The 20,837-nt window shown below is 39.1% G+C and overlaps 2 protein-coding genes across 2 annotated transcripts; both read right to left on the bottom strand.

Annotated features, from left to right (window-relative positions):
- Nucleotides 1-237: 237 nt before the first annotated feature.
- Nucleotides 238-1,292, bottom strand: LOC143867515 (germin-like protein 8-2). The gene is made up of 2 exons (XM_077376117.1): nucleotides 1,106-1,292; nucleotides 238-880 (listed from the first exon to the last, which is right to left on the bottom strand). Exons 1-2 carry the CDS (start codon nucleotides 1,221-1,223, stop codon nucleotides 324-326), a joined length of 675 nt encoding a protein of 224 aa, XP_077232232.1. The 5' UTR covers nucleotides 1,224-1,292; the 3' UTR covers nucleotides 238-323.
- A 17,933-nt stretch (nucleotides 1,293-19,225) lies between these two features.
- LOC143867514 (germin-like protein 8-2) lies at nucleotides 19,226-20,244 on the bottom strand. Its single transcript, XM_077376116.1, has 2 exons — nucleotides 20,094-20,244; nucleotides 19,226-19,868 (listed from the first exon to the last, which is right to left on the bottom strand). Exons 1-2 carry the CDS (start codon nucleotides 20,209-20,211, stop codon nucleotides 19,312-19,314), a joined length of 675 nt encoding a protein of 224 aa, XP_077232231.1. The 5' UTR covers nucleotides 20,212-20,244; the 3' UTR covers nucleotides 19,226-19,311.
- Between the last annotated feature and the right edge of the window lie 593 nt (nucleotides 20,245-20,837).

Raw genomic sequence — 20,837 nt, 5'->3', positions numbered from 1 at the left:
CTACTCTGATATATGCCTGGATTTATTTCCGATATATGATTCTAATTACCTTACCAGATTGTGAGGGTCGCGTTGTAGGTATGAGGCACCGTCGTTTGCCCGGCCTGGATCTCGGATTTGGGTGTGTGTGTGTGTGTGTGTGTGTGTGAGAGAGAGAGAGAGAATTCATGAAAAACAAGACTGTATATTCAATCAATCGCTTGATTGTCCCATTGACATGCTCAAACTGTATTATTATTACGATTTTAAGAAATGCAAACACCAAGTTTGCTTATTCAAATACACTATTGTAGTTAATGCATGGGATCCTTGTCGGTAGTTATCTAGTTTTTGGGCCCGAACTGTGCCTGAAGAAAATCAACTACTTTCTTGTCAAGTTGGAAGGCCTTGGCGAGAACATCATCGGAGATGGGCAGGTTTGATCCGAAGACGGCATTAGCTATGGTGATCACACCTGGGTTCTGACTTGCCAGAGCGGCAATGGCCACCGCATTGGTCTGTCCAACATTGAATTGGAAGTGAATGAGACCTATTGGAAACACAAACACATCACCCTTATTGAGGACCTTTGATATGAGCCGATTTTCGCCATTTGCAAGGTTAGAGGTGACGAAACCAACGAGGAGGGTGCCCTCTTGAACTACAATCATCTCAGTGCCCCTTGGGTGTGTGTGGGGAGGGTTTAGTCCGTAGGGTGCAAAGTCTATGCGAGCCATGGAGATGCCAAGAGTGTTGAGTCCTGGTATTTGGACCACGTTCACTGCGGTCACATTGGACCCAACTCGGTTATTTGTGTTGCGTGGCATGTCAAGCCCTGGAAAGAAGAAATCGCTTGCCTGAGCGAGCATTGGGTCCTTGCAAACCACGCCATTGACTAACACTGAGAAGGAAAAACATCAAAAAAAGATCAGCCAATAAAAAAAAACATAACCCATGCACGTAGGGCCGGTGTCCACACGCAGAGTAAATGCAATAACAATATTTCTCAAGTCATCTAGCCAAACCCCACAATACCTACCAAAAATGGAATTGGGTTTGCACAAACACGTGATTATCATGATACTAATGGAAGTTAAATTGAGAAATAAAAAAAAAGCATTTGTACCTGGAGACATATTGTCAGCAACACAAAAGTCCTGTAGAGGACTGGGATCAGCGGCAAAGGTAAGAGAAGATGCCAAGGAAAGGAGTACAAGTACAAGGAGGGGAGTAGCCTTCTCCATTTTATCAATCTAAAGAGGAGTATTGGGTGCGAGTGTTTTGATGGTGTGGAAGAAGCTTAGAATGGGTGCATATTTATAGGCAGAGAGAGAGAGAGAGAGAAACAGATGCATGGCTTAAGTGTCATGTGATTTCATGGAAATGGTCTTGTTACAACTTAATCAATATATGGTTTAACAACTACGCTATCTAATCTATTTTTTTCATCCAAGTAGATCTTTCCCCGCAAAGAATAGAAGCAGTCGTCAGACTCTTTTTTCTGTGAAAGTTGAAACAATCTTTTCGTACCTAAATTATAATGTAACTTATCTGAGTTGAAAAATGCCTGCCCTTTTTTTAAATGCTTAGATCTAAATTAATAAGTGGGGCTTGCCCCACCACCCAACTGGTCATGAGTACAGACAAAGAAAAATAAGAAACAACATATTATGGAGGAAGAAAATCAAAGATCCAATTTACTCCATCTCTCGCGAAACGGTCCGCTACCCTATTAGCCGAGCGAAGGACATGCTGAAATCAAACTGGGTGATCTCCCACATGGTCTCGAACAATGCCTACCCTATTTATACCTACCCATTTGATTGCTAATTTGCAGACCTTTTTTTAAGGTTGGCCAATACCACTCTAATTAGGAAATTGATTTTTCCCGACCCCTTTTCAGCATTACCACCTCCTCTTGTTTATCTTTTCGTAAGAATGGCTATATTTCCACCTTTTGTTTGCCTTTCCCTGAAAATAGTCATTTCCAAGAAAGCACAAACAAAAGGATGGATATGCGGAGGAATGGGGTAGAAAATAAAATTTCACTTGTAATTATAAAAAAACTTACAGCATCTATAAAAAATTTTATTTTCGTTACTTCGCTATTAAAGATTAGTTGCCAAAACTTGGTTAAATGGTAAATAAATATATTTTAAACTCCTTTGACCATTTGGATGTTTTTCAAATATGCGATTTGAGAAATAATTGGTGTCGATTTTCTGTCGTTCAAGCTGTTGATATGGTGGACCCCCACTCACATAAAAAATCCATCCATCATCTACGTTAAAACTATGATAGGATGATCCTGATCCACTGATGGCAAATTTATCAAAAAACGTCTTAATATATCATTTCCTTCGGGAAATCGTTTTGACAATTTCATGTTTTCGGATAATATTGTGATGGAATTACCATACCAATCTAATTGTTAATAGGGAAAAGTGTTTCTACACGGCCGAGTAGATACGTTATCTACTCCGTCGGCCAAAGTTACAGTGGGGCCCACATTGTTTGGGTCCTGATCGCAATAGTTAGGGTGTGCCAAAATAAAATAAAATAAAATAAAAACCATAAGATCATCCCAACCCTTCTATTTGTGGAGGTTAAATATGGAGGGCTATGAACCTCCCATTTTTAACCTCCACAAATTGAAGGGTTAGGATGATCGTTTGAAGTTGATTTTTAGGGCACACCCTATCTATCTCAGGGCCTAACAAATGAATGCTCTGGATTATCCAAGCAATGTGGGCCCACTTTGTTTCATGCGACGTAGTAGACGACGTTATCTACTTTTGACCGAGTAGAAACACTTTTCCCTTGTTAATATCTTTTACATTATAAACTATAATTCAGAAAATATATTGTCAAATTAAGAGTTCTTCTAGCAAACCGTTACTACTTTACAATATTATAAAACAAGAGTTTTAATACGGTGCCCGACGGTCAAGTCCCATGTGGGCGGTACCCCCTTGATATTTGATCCAACAGCAGCCCAGTTTTTAAGAGGAGCAAAAGAAATAAATCACAAGCAATCACAAGAAGAAAACAATATATGCAGTTCACCATAATGGGCTACATCCAACGACAAGGTAACACAGGTCCATTATTTCAAACCAAATAGCACAACGTTACCTCCACACTTGTAAAAACCACCGAAAAACCCTTCTCTCCAACCTTCTATACAATCACAAAAAACCCCCAAATCTATACACTAAGTATGAGGAGAAATCCCCTTAAAAAAACCTCCAACATTATGCTAGGGTTGCAAGGAAAAACTAATGGAAATGAAGAATGAAAGAAGAGGAACACACCCTAAGTAACCAGGAAGAAGAAACATGTTTTCGCCTCACCAGAGAAGCCCTCCTAGAGCCCAAAGAGAAAACCCCTCATTTCTTGTAGTAACCTTTTCTCCTCTCAAACCTCTCACTCTTCTCCTCCTTTTTAAAAACCTTTTTATCTCTTGCCTTTACAAAACCATATGAGAGAGGCATGGAAAACATCCCACTTAAAAGACCAAGTGAGACCCGCTCCAAAAAAACAAAAAATGAAAAAACTGGTGCTCATGCGTCACCATTTTAACAATCTCCACATTGATGCATAATCATCGGCATACCAAGTCTTCCTTCTTGAGACCGAGAGAAGATAAACTTCGATCTAACTTTTCTCCTTGAACCATCGTTACGATCATATCCACTACATTCTCCTTGGTTCACACTTTCAACAAATAGATCCTTCCATCAGACTTCCTGAATGTAGTGATATTGTACCGATATATGTTTGGTCCTTTTGTGATTAACCGAATTCATGGCCAAACAAATGATGCACATGTTATCACAAAAAAATAATCCATGGGTTTTGACTCGATGCCAATCTCACCCATCAAACCTTGAAGCCAAACTACTTTCTAGCAAGCTTCCGCTGTCTCCATGTACTCGGCCTCGATAGTGGATAAGGCAACCGTTGGTTGCAACTTTGCCATCCAACTAATAGGACCATTCCCATTAGCATAACCCATAATAGATCTTCCTTTGTCCATAAATTATTAAAAGTTAAAAAATCAAACAACTACACAAAATTTCTTTTAATTTAAAAAATCATTCGCATTTAAGATAAAGCTCATGGTACAAATAAAAATGATGAGAATTTCACATTCTGCCCTAAATTTTCTTTTGCATATGACGAAGATAATTATACAATCTGAACAGATAAGTGTAAATGCCAAGAGTAAATCTCTTATATCTTATGTGTTTATAAAAAAACTAATAAAATTTCGTAATATAAGCTATTATATCTCTCATGTCTTATGTATCTACATATGGTCTTATATATCTTATAATTAGGATTTGTAAATGGTCCAATTTTTTTAAGAAAACTCCCCAAATTTTGAAGAGATTATCATTCTGATGAATTCGCTAAGGGTGCGACTTATTCTTGTTTTTAAATAATAATCCCTACCATTCTTGATCTTTTAAAACATTCCTAAAATAGATAAGTTAATGCCGCTAATCTTTTTTTTTTTTTAAACTTACAATAATTCATTTTCATCCATTTATATGCCATAAATTTAGATTCTAAGATTGTCTCACAATGGAGATTTTTGAAACAATGGTCCATCCGCAATCGGGCCAAATATATGAACGCCTTAAACAATCAAATACGAAGGGGCATAATGTGTAAATAGGTTAATTTTAAATTAATCGTATCTACAAATAGAATATTAAGGAATTGCCTCTTTAAAAGTTAAGTAACTATATCGTGTGTGAGTGTACGTAGGGATTTGCTAGCATCCATCAACAGACCATCCGCGATGTGAGAGTTTGTCTTCATTCACGAGGTGGCTGCCCTCACATACAACAGCGCAGCCGTAAAATGGCTTCTGCGATGAATGCTAGCAAATCCCTATGTGCGTGTGCGCCAGTGTGCTAGTGCGTGCGTGCGTGTGCGTGTGTGTGCGTGTGAAGAATTAGAACCTTGTAGTCACGGCCCTTATAATTAATATTTTCCATGGCTTATTTTTATATAAACTATTAGAACCTATAAAGTATTAAAAAAAAATTCTATCACCCGAATTTCTCAAAGTTTCACCGCCCTTTATCATTACACTTTACATTTATTTCGTTTTTAACATTTAATGATTTTAATGCTGATAGAGAGAGAGAGAGAGAGAGAGAGAGAGAGAGAGACGGCCCTTACACTTGTCATTTCAAAGAGAAGGAGATGGGGCTAATGGTTGTCAATTCTATATATGATACGTTTACATAGTGGACTGCTACACATATGTCATATTTGGTTTAAACAGCGGACTACTACACATATGTCATATTCAGCAGACATTGAATTGGGGATTATAGGTATTCTACTAGCCCACGCACATCACATGGTAAGATACAACTCAATAAGAGAATTAAGGTGGGAGGTTATATTCCTTGGGACGAGGGTGTGTATATCTTCATCTTTGATCCAGGTGGACTAATTCCCGGGTGGAATTTATGTGAACTCAGGGCCGAGTTCTTTCTAAGAAGGCAAGTGTGATGCACTACATCCTTTGGTGCATCTGCTTCACCATTACTTGCAATAGTAATGTTATTATACTATTGTCCTTCCATATTTTGTTATATTTAGTAGTCATCATTATTAATCATTTGATTATTATACATGTCCTTTTTTAGTCTCTTTACCATTGGGGGTTATGTTGGTTGATGTTAGTTGTAAGGGCTGTCTATATGAAGCCAATCTCATTTCATTTCTGAGAATGACATTGATTTGAGAGAGAGAGAGAGAGAGGCTCTTCTCCTTTATTCTTTCTTTCCTTGTTAATGAATTGGAATTGTAGACTAGTGTTATAGTCCTTTTTCTCTTCATTCCATTATTTTCTTGTTGAATGCATGAAGAAGAACTGATCAAGATCAGTTTGTTATCACTGACAGATTTAAACACACTAGCATCTTCTTCCTTGAGAGATCTTTCTTAAGGCTGGCAACGGGGCGGGTCGGGGCCGGATGTTGGGGTCCCCTACCCCTTGCCCTATGCGGGGAATTTTCCCCCTCCCCTTCCCCTCCCCACTGCGGGGATCATGGGGAATCCCCCTCCCCTCCCCATGGGGAATATCTAATCCCCATCCCCGCCCCACATCCTTTGGCGACAATCACTTTACTTTGTTAAATGTTAGGTTTAAAACTAAAGATTTACTAGGGACAATCACTTCAGGCATGTTGCGGCTTGGCTGTTGCATGTGAGAGTAGCCACACAACCCACACAGGCTAAGATTTTGTCTTATTCATTTTATTAACCTGAGGACAAAGGTGGTTGCTCTCAGATTCATTTAATTGATCGATAGTCCCTAGCAGATCCCTAATTTCCAATCCCACTTGCCAAAAAGTACTGTACGTGCCACACCATAGGAAGATCCAAACCATCCATTTGATGGGCACACCATAAGAAGAGGAACACACCTTGGAAAACCAAGAAGAAGAAACTTGTTTTCGCTTTACCACAAAGCCCTCCTAAAGCCCCAAGAGGAAACCCCTCTTTTCTTGTCTAAACCTTTTCTCCTCTCAAATCTCTCACTCTTCTCCTTTTTTAAACCCTATTTATCTTTTGTCTTTAAAAAACCATATGAGAGAGGCAAGGAAAACATCCCATTTAAAAGACCAAGAGATACCGACTTCGAAAAAAGAAATAAAAAAATGGTGCTCATGCGTCACCATTTTAACAATCTCCACCTTGATGCACAATCACCAGCGTGCCAACCCTTCCTTCTTGAGACTGGGGGAAGATAAACTTCAATATAACTTCTCTCCTTGAACCATCTTTATGAGCATATCCACCACATTCTCTTTGGTTCACACCTTCAACAAATAGATCCTTCCATCTTTAATGACTTCCTAAATGTAGTGATATTGAACCGATATATATGTGGTCCTTTGTGAAAAATTGAATTCTTGGCCAAATAAATGATACTCATGTTATCACAAAATAAATCCATAGGTTTTAACTTAATGCCTCGATAGTGGATAATGCAACCGTTGGTTGCAGCTTTGACATCTAATTAATAGGACCATTCCCAAACCTAAATATATAACCCGTAGTAGATCTTTCTTTGTCCATATCATTAGCATAACTTGTATCAACAAAATCATGCAACGGATTCGAATCCTTTCCATATATCATAACATAATCAGTAGTACTTCTTAGGTAGCGAAGCACCAATTTGGCGGCCTCCGAATGTGCTTTACCTGGATTCGCCATAAACCGGATTAAAACTCCAACCGCATAAGCAATGTTCGGCCTAGTTCATATCACGATAAACATCAAGCTCCCAACAATGCTAGCATATGGGACTCGATCCATTTTCTTCATCTCCTCTTCCGATTTTGGGAATTGATCGGAACATATCTTAAAGTGAGCCGCTGATGATGGCTTTATCGGCTTAGATTTGCTTATCCCAAACCTTTCAAGCCCCTTTTTTACAAACATATTTTGTGAAAGCAACAAAGTTCCATTCTTTTTATCCTTGGAACTTTGTTGCTTTCACAAAAGATGTTTATAAAAAAGGTGCTTGAATGGTTTGGGATGAGCAAGTCTAAGCCGATAAAGACACATTAGCAGCTTACTTTAAGTTATGTTCCAATCAGTGCCCAAAATCGGAAGAGGATGTGAAGAAAATGGATCGAATCCCATATGCTACCCTTGTCGGGAGCTTGATGTTTTCCATGGTATATACTAGGCCAAAAATTACTTACGCGGTTGGAGTTTTAAGCCGGTTTATGGGGAATCTGGGTAAAGCGCATTCAGAAGCCGTCATTGTTAGGGTGTGTGCCCTAATCAAAATCCAGTTGTTGTAATGTTGCAACTATTATTTATTGTTACATGACATCTATTGGGTATTTGTTGGAGTGAATCGTGAGAATATGCCTGGCAACAATATATTATTAACTTATATGCCCAATTGTTTAAGGGTGGAGACACAATTCTCTTCCATGAATGCAACCCAAGCATGAGACTGGTCAACCCATGGAGCCTTAGGTTTTAGATGTTAGAAACCCTTAAAAGATAGATAAACCATTAACCTAATGTGCTTCTAGGCACACCTTTATCCTTAGGTAGCATCGTAGGATAGGTCATGCACATTGAGATTATGTGGTGGGGAGATATGATCTTCAGGTTCTTTGCAGACCTAGAATGTTCTTGGTTGGGGTTGAGATTGGACATCTCGTACCTGTACACAACTAGAATCGAACCTGCCTCCATATACGCATTGGGGTGGCCTATCTAGGTCACTGAGGTAGTTGATTCTAAGTAGGTGGAATGGGCGAAATGATTGGATCACACACTGAACGGATGGCTTCGTAGAATAACCTGTGGACAAGGAATTGGATAAGGTTATTCTGTCAGACAGGACCCTTGGATATGTCCTTAGACCTGAGGGATATTTTTAGTCTGTGGGCGCACCTTATGGCTTTGGTCTATCTAACAGTAGTCCCCGGTCCGGGGTTACCAGCGGGTAGTGCTGGGTCATGGGGTAAACCCGTGGGGTCAATAGTGATGCCCATCATTGAATCCTCCACCCCTCCCATAGAGGAAAATCATTTGCAATTTCGATCTCAGCTAGGCCATTAAATAATGACTGGCCAATCCGTTTGATAAATTGTTTATCAAAGTTTTTCAAAAACATTGATTGTTTCAAAAGGGAGCTGCAAATGCATTTGCGGGCCCAAGCTTGATAGATAGAAAGGTATACCATTGAGTGAGCCCATGGGGTAATTGATGTCCACCCTCCACAAGACCCAACTCGGTAAATGAAGGATTGGAGGAAGGACTACACATTGGATGTGATTTGGGTAATTTGATCTAATGGTCTTCTTCAGGGTAACGTCATGGTGGGGGTCACTTGCCTAATGCTATCGTAGTTGGACTACATTGCGTGAGATCACAGTAGGGCCCATTGTGGACCCTGTGAGAATGATCATTGGATCCCTGGGCCGATCACACTCACAACTCGCTAGACCCTTATGGATTGTTGGACAATATGGGTTTCAGATTTGATCGTATGTGTGATATGGATTGGATCCACTATATGTGATACAGGGAGGAAGAGCACCATACATAGGGTGCACACACATGTATTAAAGATGAGATACACCATATTATGGTGTGTACATGTCTTAATTAACATGTGCTTATTAAATGCTCAAATCCTATTGGATAACAGTTATGAGAGATCCCATTGGTTGATTTATTCTAATTTCCTATTGGTGGAAATTTAAAAAGGAAAAGAGAGAATTTGAGTTGGAGAAGGTTTCCTATTTCTAAAAGTCCCATTGGTTATTGGTAACATTCAATAAGAAAAAATCATTTTGAGTATCCATGTGTTTTACATGTTTAAGAAACAGAGAGTTTTAATTGAATTTAGTTTCCAAAATCAAGGGGACACATACAAGGGAACGAATTGCTAGAGGGAACTCTATAAACGGAGGGGATGGGTGGACAATTTGGATTACTTGCACAATTTGGAAACCCATATGCAAAATTCGTCCAGCCCATCTCCCCTCCCAATTTCATTTTTCTCCTTTCTTTTTCCCGCTTCTAGTTTTGTTTCTAGTTCTTTAGAAGAACTTGAAAGCCTTATTGGTTTTAGTTTGGGAGAGGATTCCAAGTTCTCTCCTATTTCTCCTTCAACCGCACGGTTTGAGAAGCCACTACTTCGACTTCCGGACCAGCTTGGGTTTCAGAAACGTCGGGTACCTAATGGGGAGTAGATCAAGCAGAGATTGGCAGTATCGGTCAACCAATTGGTAAATGTCCTTAACCATCCGAATTTCAATTCATAAACATTGATTAATCTAGCAACTAAGATCTTGGTTCAGTTGGTGGATCGAAAAGTTTTTGTTTTTAGCTCAATCTTGTTTCTGCCGTGCATATTGATTCCACTGCCGAGTTTCAGTCAAATGAGCGCTTTTCTATGTAAGAGGTACTAGTGATTATGCTATCACATATGAGAAGGATTCGAAGTCGCTGCATGGTTTTTTTTATGCAAGTTATGCTAATGTTATGGACAAAGGAAGATCTATTATGGGTAATGTATTCGAGTTTAGGAATGGTCTTATTAGTTTGATGTCAAACTTGCTACCAACGGTTGCATTATCCTGTACCGAGCCCGAATACATGGCGTGTAACGACCCGATTTTCTCAAAACCAAGCCGTTACACCTATTTGACAAATTCACCTGATTTTTTTCTTTATGAGCAGCGGAAGTATTCTCAATAATGAAATCCATTTAAAATTTTAAACTCACTCTGTTCTAAATTAAGGACCTAGCATCCCAAATAAAATTTATTACAGTCCGAAATTAAATACTTAAACTGAGTCTAAATACGACAGGTGACCCATCTGTCACTCCACCCTCTCTATTTATTTCCCATTCCCGCTTTATTTATATGTCTTCGTTTGCGAAGGCTCCCTCTTCTACTAATCCTGTGGAGGGAAATGTAGCAACGTAAGAGCAAGGAAAAAGGTTCACGACATAAAAGAAACAGTACAATAACCATAAAAATTTTCAATGATCAACATTAGAATCCATTTTAAACTATACAGTTTTTCTCAAATAAATCAAATTTGGAAATAAATCAACTTTGTATGAACTCTCATCCTCACTGTGATTCCCAAATATGTTCTCTCCCCCAATAGTCATACGGCAATTCCCAATAAGATCATGTTCGGTGGCCTTGGCCTGGCCGTCAACTATTGACCATCAAGGAACCCCCGTCCCCCTAATGAGACGTGCTCCTTTCTAGGATTTCCTTTGGGTCACCATATGGTTCCACCCGAATATGCATTATTAGCCAGGTGTCGTACGCTCTCAGCCTGGGTAACTTTTGGCTTTGCTCAAGGACGGATCGTAAGGGTCTGCCTTAGTCCTTTATTGGATCTTAAGGGTCTGCCTTAGTCCTAACTTTTGGCTTTTGCCCAAGGACGGATCATAAGGGTCTGCCTTAGTCCTTTCTTGGATCTTAAGGGTCTGCCTTAGTCCTCTCACGGATCTTAAGGGTCTGCCTTAGTCCTATCTCGGATCTTAAGGGTCTGCCTTAGTCCTCCCTCCCTTCATTTCAACCTAGAATGGCATGCAGAATTTATGCAATGTTGTTTTCCTTTGAAGATACTTTTACCTTCTAACACAATCACATATCAAATAATCATAGGAATTACACTGAATTACCGTTATGAAGTGAGTCCATATTCACTTGCCTGAATGTACGTGGAAAGGAGCGAGATAGTGTAGCTGAGAAGTACCCTTTTCAAATTCTGATGTTTCCTGTGTTCAATGTTCTTTTTATCAAATTCCTTTCTGATTCCCTGTGTCCTTTCTATCAAATTTAAGATTATGGGGCCAGTATGCACTATTCATGTGGACCCCGCATGTTACTATTCATGTGGGCCCCGCATGTTACTCATTCATGTGGGCCCTGCATGTTACTATTCGTGTGGGCCTCGCATGTTACTATTCATGTGGGCCTCGCATGTTACTATTCATGTGGGCCCTGTATGTACTATTCATGTGGGCCCTGTATGTTACTTTACGGTTACTATGCGAGCATTTCACCGTTCAAATATGATGATAAAGTTTGCATAATCGATAGCGAGTTATCGCCTCATATGCACGCTTTATCCATAGGTGGTAGAACCAACCATATCACCGTTATTTCACTGTTTAAATAAATAACTATTGACAGACTTACCTGGATAGTGGATTTCCTTTTTCCTTCTCTCTCTTTTTCCCCCTCTCTCTCTTTTACTCTTTCTTCACTCTTCTTTTCTTTTTCTTCTTCTTCTTCTTCTCTTCCTCTCTCTCCTTTTCTTCTTCTTCTCTTCCTCTCTCTTTCTCTTTTCTTTTTCTTCTTCTTCTCTTCCTCTATTTATAGGCATTTTTGTGCATAGTAAAGGCTATTATTTAATTATTTATGAATAGTAGAAGGCTGCTGCGTGAATAGTAAAGACTATTTAATAATAATTAAGTATATTTAATTATTTTCAATAGTACCTTAAATAGTAAAATAATACTATTTAATTATTATTTAATTATTATTTAAATTTATTTTCGTTGTTGGTGGGCTTGACTCGTAACGGCGTGCTTGACTGGTGTTGGGTCCCGCTTGTGTTGGGTCCCGCTTGTGTGGGGCCTGCTGATGTGGGACCTACTTGTGTGGGGCCCGCTGATGTGGGGCCCGCTGATGTGGGACCTACTGATGTGGGGCCCGCTGATGTGGGACCCGCTGATGTGAATAGTACTTGGTGGGTCCTACTATGAATAGTAGTTTTGAATAGTATTCTGAATAGTAATTCTGCATAGTATTTCTGCATAGTAATCTTGCATAGTGACTATATATATATATATTTTTACCGGTTATTACATTCTACCCCCCTTAATGAAAATTTCGTCCCCGAAATTTACTATTCGCATAGTAATCTGAGCTGAATATGGGATTTTCTTGATCTCTGAAGGTTCACTCTCGGAGTCACTATCTTCTATTATGATGACCTCAAGTTCCTGCCTTCCTGCCTTTTTATCCTGAGTGACTCCTGAACAGATGTCTCAAAGATTTGCCTCCTACCATCTCATATCTAACTTTTCGCAGGCTTACTTTTAGTTATACGAATAATAAAATTGTAAGGAGAATAGTAATTAAAATCCTGACCTTCAGTTATCGCAGTAGATGTCTTAGCACTGTCGTTAACGAGTGCAAAGAAACGATTTCCTGACCCTCCTTGCGCTTTCTCATCTTGACTCAGAGGGCGATATTGGTTTCTCTTCTCTTGATTTTGCGGCTGGTTCTGATTACCCCTCCACTGATTCTGATTACCCCTCCACTGGTTCTGCTGAGGGGCAGACTGTCTCAGAGTTTGAGGCTGATGTTGGGATGCCTACAATTAATTTACATTTCCAGGGTGTGTTGGAAGATTTTAACTCGAATATCTTAACGATCTATGTTGGTGTGTGTTTTCCTTTAAGTTTGTTCCGAGGTAATAGGAAGATGTCATAACTTTTAATTATTAGGTCTTCGTATCCCATCTTAAGACGTACCCAAGACTCGTTCACCAGGTTCCTCACAGCCTAAACCTGGCGCAGCTTTGATACCATAACTGTAACGACCCGATTTTCTCAAAACCAAGCCGTTACACCTATTTGACAAATTCACCTGATTTTTTTCTTTATGAGCAGCGGAAGTATTCTCAATAATGAAATCCATTTAAAATTTTAAACTCACTCTGTTCTAAATTAAGGACCTAGCATCCCAAATAAAATTTATTACAGTCCGAAATTAAATACTTAAACTGAGTCTAAATACGACAGGTGACCCATCTGTCACTCCACCCTCTCTATTTATTTCCCATTCCCGCTTTATTTATATGTCTTCGTTTGCGAAGGCTCCCTCTTCTACTAATCCTGTGGAGGGAAATGTAGCAACGTAAGAGCAAGGAAAAAGGTTCACGACATAAAAGAAACAGTACAATAACCATAAAAATTTTCAATGATCAACATTAGAATCCATTTTAAACTATACAGTTTTTCTCAAATAAATCAAATTTGGAAATAAATCAACTTTGTATGAACTCTCATCCTCACTGTGATTCCCAAATATGTTCTCTCCCCCAATAGTCATACGGCAATTCCCAATAAGATCATGTTCGGTGGCCTTGGCCTGGCCGTCAACTATTGACCATCAAGGAACCCCCGTCCCCCTAATGAGACGTGCTCCTTTCTAGGATTTCCTTTGGGTCACCATATGGTTCCACCCGAATATGCATTATTAGCCAGGTGTCGTACGCTCTCAGCCTGGGTAACTTTTGGCTTTGCTCAAGGACGGATCGTAAGGGTCTGCCTTAGTCCTTTATTGGATCTTAAGGGTCTGCCTTAGTCCTAACTTTTGGCTTTTGCCCAAGGACGGATCATAAGGGTCTGCCTTAGTCCTTTCTTGGATCTTAAGGGTCTGCCTTAGTCCTCTCACGGATCTTAAGGGTCTGCCTTAGTCCTATCTCGGATCTTAAGGGTCTGCCTTAGTCCTCCCTCCCTTCATTTCAACCTAGAATGGCATGCAGAATTTATGCAATGTTGTTTTCTGGAATATGCAAATTTTGCTTTCTGAAATGAAAGTTTAAAGCAATATGGTATTGAAGATGCTTTTTCCTTTGAAGATACTTTTACCTTCTAACACAATCACATATCAAATAATCATAGGAATTACACTGAATTACCGTTATGAAGTGAGTCCATATTCACTTGCCTGAATGTACGTGGAAAGGAGCGAGATAGTGTAGCTGAGAAGTACCCTTTTCAAATTCTGATGTTTCCTGTGTTCAATGTTCTTTCTATCAAATTCCTTTCTGATTCCCTGTGTCCTTTCTATCAAATTTAAGATTATGGGGCCAGTATGCACTATTCATGTGGACCCCGCATGTTACTATTCATGTGGGTCCCGCATGTTACTCATTCATGTGGGCCCTGCATGTTACTATTCGTGTGGGCCCCGCATGTTACTATTCATGTGGGCCCTGTATGTACTATTCATGTGGGCCCTGTATGTACTATTCATGTGGGCCCTGTATGTTACTTTACGGTTACTATGCGAGCATTTCACCGTTCAAATATGATGATAAAGTTTGCATAATCGATAACGAGTTATCGCCTCATATGCACGCTTTATCCATAGGTGGTAGAACCAACCATATCACCGTTATTTCACTGTTTAAATAAATAACTATTGACAGACTTACCTGGATAGTGGATTTCCTTTTTCCTTCTCTCTCTTTTTCCCCCTCTCTCTCTTTTACTCTTTCTTCACTCTTCTTTTCTTTTTCTTCTTCTTCTTCTTCTCTTCCTCTCTCTCCTTTTCTTCTTCTTCTCTTCCTCTCTCTTTCTCTTTTCTTTTTCTTCTTCTTCTCTTCCTCTATTTATAGGCATTTTTGTGCATAGTAAAGGCTATTATTTAATTATTTATGAATAGTAGAAGGCTGCTGCGTGAATAGTAAAGACTATTTAATAATAATTAAGTATATTTAATTATTTTCAATAGTACCTTAAATAGTAAAATAATACTATTTAATTATTATTTAATTATTATTTAAATTTATTTTCGTTGTTGGTGGGCTTGACTCGTAACGGCGTGCTTGACTGGTGTTGGGTCCCGCTTGTGTTGGGTCCCGCTTGTGTGGGGCCTGCTGATGTGGGACCTACTTGTGTGGGGCCCGCTGATGTGGGGCCCGCTGATGTGGGACCTACTGATGTGGGCCCCGCTGATGTGGGACCCGCTGATGTGAATAGTACTTGGTGGGTCCTACTATGAATAGTAGTTTTGAATAGTATTCTGAATAGTAATTCTGCATAGTATTTCTGCATAGTAATCTTGCATAGTGACTATATATATATATATTTTTACCGGTTATTACATGGCGGCAATGGAATCTTGCAAGGAATCTGAAAATAAATATGTGTAGGCCTAGGTGATTGCAACCCAAAGGGGAAGCGAATTAGATTTATAAAATTGTGCCCTTTTAAAGGATTGATTAAGAAATTAAATCAAAGAAAATTTTAACAATAAACACAAAGAACTTAAAATCAATGCACAAGTAAAGTAAAGGAGATAAGGGAAGGAGTACAATGAGATTTAATAGGGGTTCGGTTTAAAACCCCAGACCTACATCTCCACCACAACTGTTGATGGTCACTAAAATCTGTTCTTAACGGTGAAGATCAAACCAATACAACGAGGTTGCTCTGCGCCTCAACACTTGTCGACGGAGACGGATCTATGTCTCCCAACACTCACCTTCGGAGAAGGCTCTGCATCTCTGATTACTTGCCAAATATAAGATTAAAAGAATGAAGGAATGCATTGTTCAAAGGCAATTACACAAGATGCTCTCATAAAGATATACAATTTTAAGCCTTGAATCCAATCCCTCATAAGATTTCTCGAAGAGAGGCACAAGGAGTGACTTTTCACTCAAGAGATGCTTTAAGTGTATATTAGAGCTTGTTGATTTTGTCTAAGTGGTTTGAGAACCCTTTTATAGCCAAAAACCCAAAAACTAGCCATTTGGGACACCCCCAACGGCTCTGTAATGGATAGTTTAAACTAGCCGTTAGGCTATTTAAAATACTTGCGAAGTCACTCACGGTGGACCGCCAGAGGCTCTCTCATGTTTTTTAAGGGAAAAATACAGACACACCCCCTTTAGTTTCTAACACATTCAATTCTAACCCTGACTTTCAAAACGTGACAAGTACACCCCCTGAAGTTGTTTTAACGTGACGGAGTAGATGGCGAGGTAGAAATGACCAAAATGCCCTCGTCTTCCCCAACTGAAAATTAAGGTTTTCAGACTTAAAAACTGAAATTAGGGTTACTTAAAAACTGAAATTAGGGTTTGATTCAAACCCTTGTTTATTTATCAACATAAACCCTTGATTTAGGAGTTTTATTTATCTTCATTCGCACCATTATCATGAATTGCACATAAACCCTAATATTTTAGGGCTTTTTTTGTTTTATTTTTTTTCTTGAAATGTGGCTTTGATGTAGCCATGGGTGGGGTTTCATTGTTTGTGGTGGAGGTGACGGCGGTGGCCGGAGGTGTCGGCGGTGGCCGAAGGTGGCGACGGCAGCAGTGGAAAATGGCGTAACCCTAATCCCTCTGCAAATGAGGGTGTTTCTGGCGTCAAAATATTAACCATGGTTAGTTTTAGTCTTTCTATCAGGTTAAACCGACGGACAGTTGAAGGAGGGGGTGTACTTGTCACAAATTGAAACCTCAGGGGGTGTACTTGTCACGTTTTGAAAGTCAGGGTTAGAGTTGTCAGAAACAAGAGGGGGTGTAAATGTATTTTTTTCCTTTTTTTTATATCAGAATGGCACCGGTCGACCGACCATGTCTCGATCGACCGTCCCCCCCCCTGAATTTTGGCCATTTCATATTTTCCTATTGTTTTGCCTTGGGAACTTGGTCCGCTTGATTTTCTTCATTCCATTAGCTTACTTGGGGTATTTTAACCCTCTTTTGATGCCTTGTTTGGATCCTAAGTGTGGGATTGGATTTTACATTCTATTTGACACAAGACTTGACTTTTGATCTTCTTCAAATTGTGTCTTCTAGTCCCTTTCAACTTCATGGATCTCCTCTTGCTTTGACTTTGAACCTTGACGAACCTTCAACTTAAATAACAAACACAATTAGTACATATAATCATTTGTGTTTTGAATCATCATAAAATAGAAGATAGCCAAGGGTTGAACAATTAGGCTTACATCTCCCCCCTTTTTTGATGACATCATACAAGGGATTTTCCAATAAAATATGTTTTGAAGTAAATGATATTCCAACTTAGAACTTTAAAACATAACACCAAATTTCTTTCCTCCTTTGTCATCCACATAAAGAAGAGATGAGAGCATATCAAAATATCAAGGGGTTTTGAAATATTAATACATAAGTTTTAGGTTCGCCTTAGTCAAATAGAATTTAAAACTACAACTCCCTCTTTTTTTATTTAGAAATTCAATATAAGAGGGGGTTTTCAAAAAGAAATTGCCAAGGACTCAAGAATTTTCATTTTAAGTTCAACCTTCGGCTTAACTCATCATCTCAAAATGATTTTCAACATTCATTTTCAAATTGTAAAGATTTTTCAATTTTTAGCTCCAGCCCCTAAATCTGAGTAAAAACTCAAACAATGATTCATGTTGGAGCTTTTAGAACCCAAGTTTTATTGGGTCCATTCCTTCTAACCCATTTAGAATATTGATTTCTATGCTCACATTGAAATTTATAATGTCCATAAGATCCACAATAGTGACATCTTATGGATGGGTTAGCATGCCTTCTAGATGCAAAATATGTTCTATAGTAAGTTGTGCATCTAGATCTTTAAGAATAATGTCTACAATTCTATCCCCATTAATAAACCTATTTAGACATATTCTCAACTTTTCATTTTCTCTTTTAGGATCTTGAATTTGGTTTAAAAATCATTAATTTCTTCTTGATTTTCCCTGTTTGAGTATTTATTAATTTTCATGATCACTTTTTAATTCAACAATTTGATAAGAAAATTCAAGAATTAATCCCTCATTTTCTTCCTTGAGGGTTTCATTTTCTTTCTTCAAATATTCAAGTTCTTTACTAAAATCATTTTTGGAAGAAGGTTCAAACTTTTGATCTTCTTCAAAATATTATGATGAAGACCTTGTTTATGTCTTGTGATAAGTGAATCCTTTTGAATATCCTGACTATGTCTATTGGTATATTTTGATCTCAGTTACTTGTGTTTGATCATGCTGCTTGTAAAATCTCCACTGTGAACTTTTGAAATACGCGACCATGCTTCTTGTTGCATATTTCAGTTCCAGCTTCATTTTTAGTCTAGGTATGTGATTTGATCTTGTTTGGTTCGTATCTTGGGAAAATGATTCTCTGATTACTCATTCTATGCCTATTTTACTTCACATTGCTCCTTGCCTCCTATTTCGGCTTTTATAATTGTGGCCATGCTTCTCATTTCAGTTTCGGTTTCTACATGCAAATTTTGTATGTTCTATTTTGGCTCTTATCCATTTGTGGTAATATGAATCCCTGATTATTTACCTTGTGTTAAGCATATTTTGTGTGGCTCAAAATTACTTGTGTTGAACCATCAGAATGTGTAGTGTATCCCTCACTCTAAGTTTCGGCTTCACTTTGACTTTCTGTTGCAGCCTTCTGTTTCCCTACCATGCTAGACCCAGCTAGAGTAATGCTTGTTTACTATCTGAGCGTTAGCTCACTCGTAGTTTAAAATTTTCAGATATTGAAATTGGACTTGTGCAAAGATCTGGAGTGGGAGCGTACCCTCGTTTTATTTGGTCAAAGGACTAGTAATTTGCACTTGAGCGTGTATACATCTTTTAATAGTATTGATGGATATCGATGTTTTAGTTTTACATTGGCTTTACTACTCTGATATATGCCTGGATTTATTTCCGATATATGATTCTAATTACCTTACCAGATTGTGAGGGTCGCGTTGTAGGTATGAGGCACCGTCGTTTGCCCGGCCTGGATCTCGGATTTGGGTGTGTGTGTGTGTGTGTGTGTGAGAGAGAGAGAGAGAGAGAGAGAGAGAGAGAGAGAGAGAGAGAATTCATGAAAAACAAGACTGTATATTCAATCAATCGCTTGATTGTCCCATTGACATGCTCAAACTGTATTATTATTACGATTTTAAGAAATGCAAACACCAAGTTTGCTTATTCAAATACACTATTGTAGTTAATGCATGGGATCCTTGTCGGTAGTTATCTAGTTTTTGGGCCCGAACTGTGCCTGAAGAAAATCAACTACTTTCTTGTCAAGTTGGAAGGCCTTGGCGAGAACATCATCGGAGATGGGCAGGTTTGATCCGAAGACGGCATTAGCTATGGTGATCACACCTGGGTTCTGACTTGCCAGAGCGGCAATGGCCACCGCATTGGTCTGTCCAACATTGAATTGGAAGTGAATGAGACCTATTGGAAACACAAACACATCACCCTTATTGAGGACCTTTGATATGAGCCGATTTTCGCCATTTGCAAGGTTAGAGGTGACGAAACCAACGAGGAGGGTGCCCTCTTGAACTACAATCATCTCAGTGCCCCTTGGGTGTGTGTGGGGAGGGTTTAGTCCGTAGGGTGCAAAGTCTATGCGAGCCATGGAGATGCCAAGAGTGTTGAGTCCTGGTATTTGGACCACGTTCACTGCGGTCACATTGGACCCAACTCGGTTATTTGTGTTGCGTGGCATGTCAAGCCCTGGGAAGAAGAAATCGCTTGCTTGAGCGAGCATTGGGTCCTTGCAAACCACGCCATTGACTAACACTGAGAAGGAAAAACATCAAAAAAAGATCAGCCAATAAAAAAAAACATAACCCATGCACGTAGGGCCGGTGTCCACACGCAGAGTAAATGCAATAACAATATTTCTCAAGTCATCTAGCCAAACCCCACAATACCTACCAAAAATGGAATTGAGTTTGCACAAACACGTGATTATCATGATACTAATGGAAGTTAAATTGAGAAATAAAAAAAAAGCATTTGTACCTGGAGACATATTGTCAGCAACACAAAAGTCCTGTAGAGGACTGGGATCAGCGGCAAAGGTAAGAGAAGATGCCAAGGAAAGGAGTACAAGTACAAGGAGGGGAGTAGCCTTCTCCATTTTATCAATCTAAAGAAGAGTATTGGGTGCAAGTGTTTTGACGGTGTGGAAGAAACTTAGAAAGGGTGCATATTTATAGCAGAGAGAGAGAGAGAGATAGATAGAGAGATGCATGGCTTAGGGGTCATGTGATTTCATGGAAATGGTCTTGTTACTACCAAATCAATACACGATTTAACAACTACGCTATCTAATCTAATTTTTTATCCAAGTAGATCTTTTCCAGCAAAGAATAGAAGCAGTCGTCGGACTTGTTTTTGTGTGTAAATTTTGTTTTTAATATTTTGAAATGGTAAGATCTAAATTAATAAGTGGAGCGAGCCCCACGACCGAGCTGGTCGTAAGTATACAAAGAAAAATAAAAAACGACATATTATGCAGGAAGAAAACCAAAGATCCAATTCACTCCATCTCTCGCAAAACCGTCCGCTACACTATTAGCCGAGGGATGGACATGCTGAAATCAAACTGGGTGATCTCCCACACGGCCTCAAACAATGCCTACCCTATTTATACCATGTATATATTCCCAAAATACTTACCCATTTCATTGCTAATCTGCAGACCTTTTTTTAAGGTTGGCCAATACCACTCTAATTAGGAAATTGATTTTTCCCGACCCCTCT

Source organism: Tasmannia lanceolata, unplaced genomic scaffold (genome assembly GCF_043159265.1).
Source record: "Tasmannia lanceolata isolate RefF3 unplaced genomic scaffold, GAP_Taslan_0.1 ptg000257l, whole genome shotgun sequence".
Classification (NCBI taxonomy): Eukaryota; Viridiplantae; Streptophyta; class Magnoliopsida; order Canellales; family Winteraceae; genus Tasmannia; species Tasmannia lanceolata.
The sequence above is the reverse complement of the archived record's forward strand: the minus strand, read 5'-3'. Positions and strand labels throughout refer to the sequence as shown.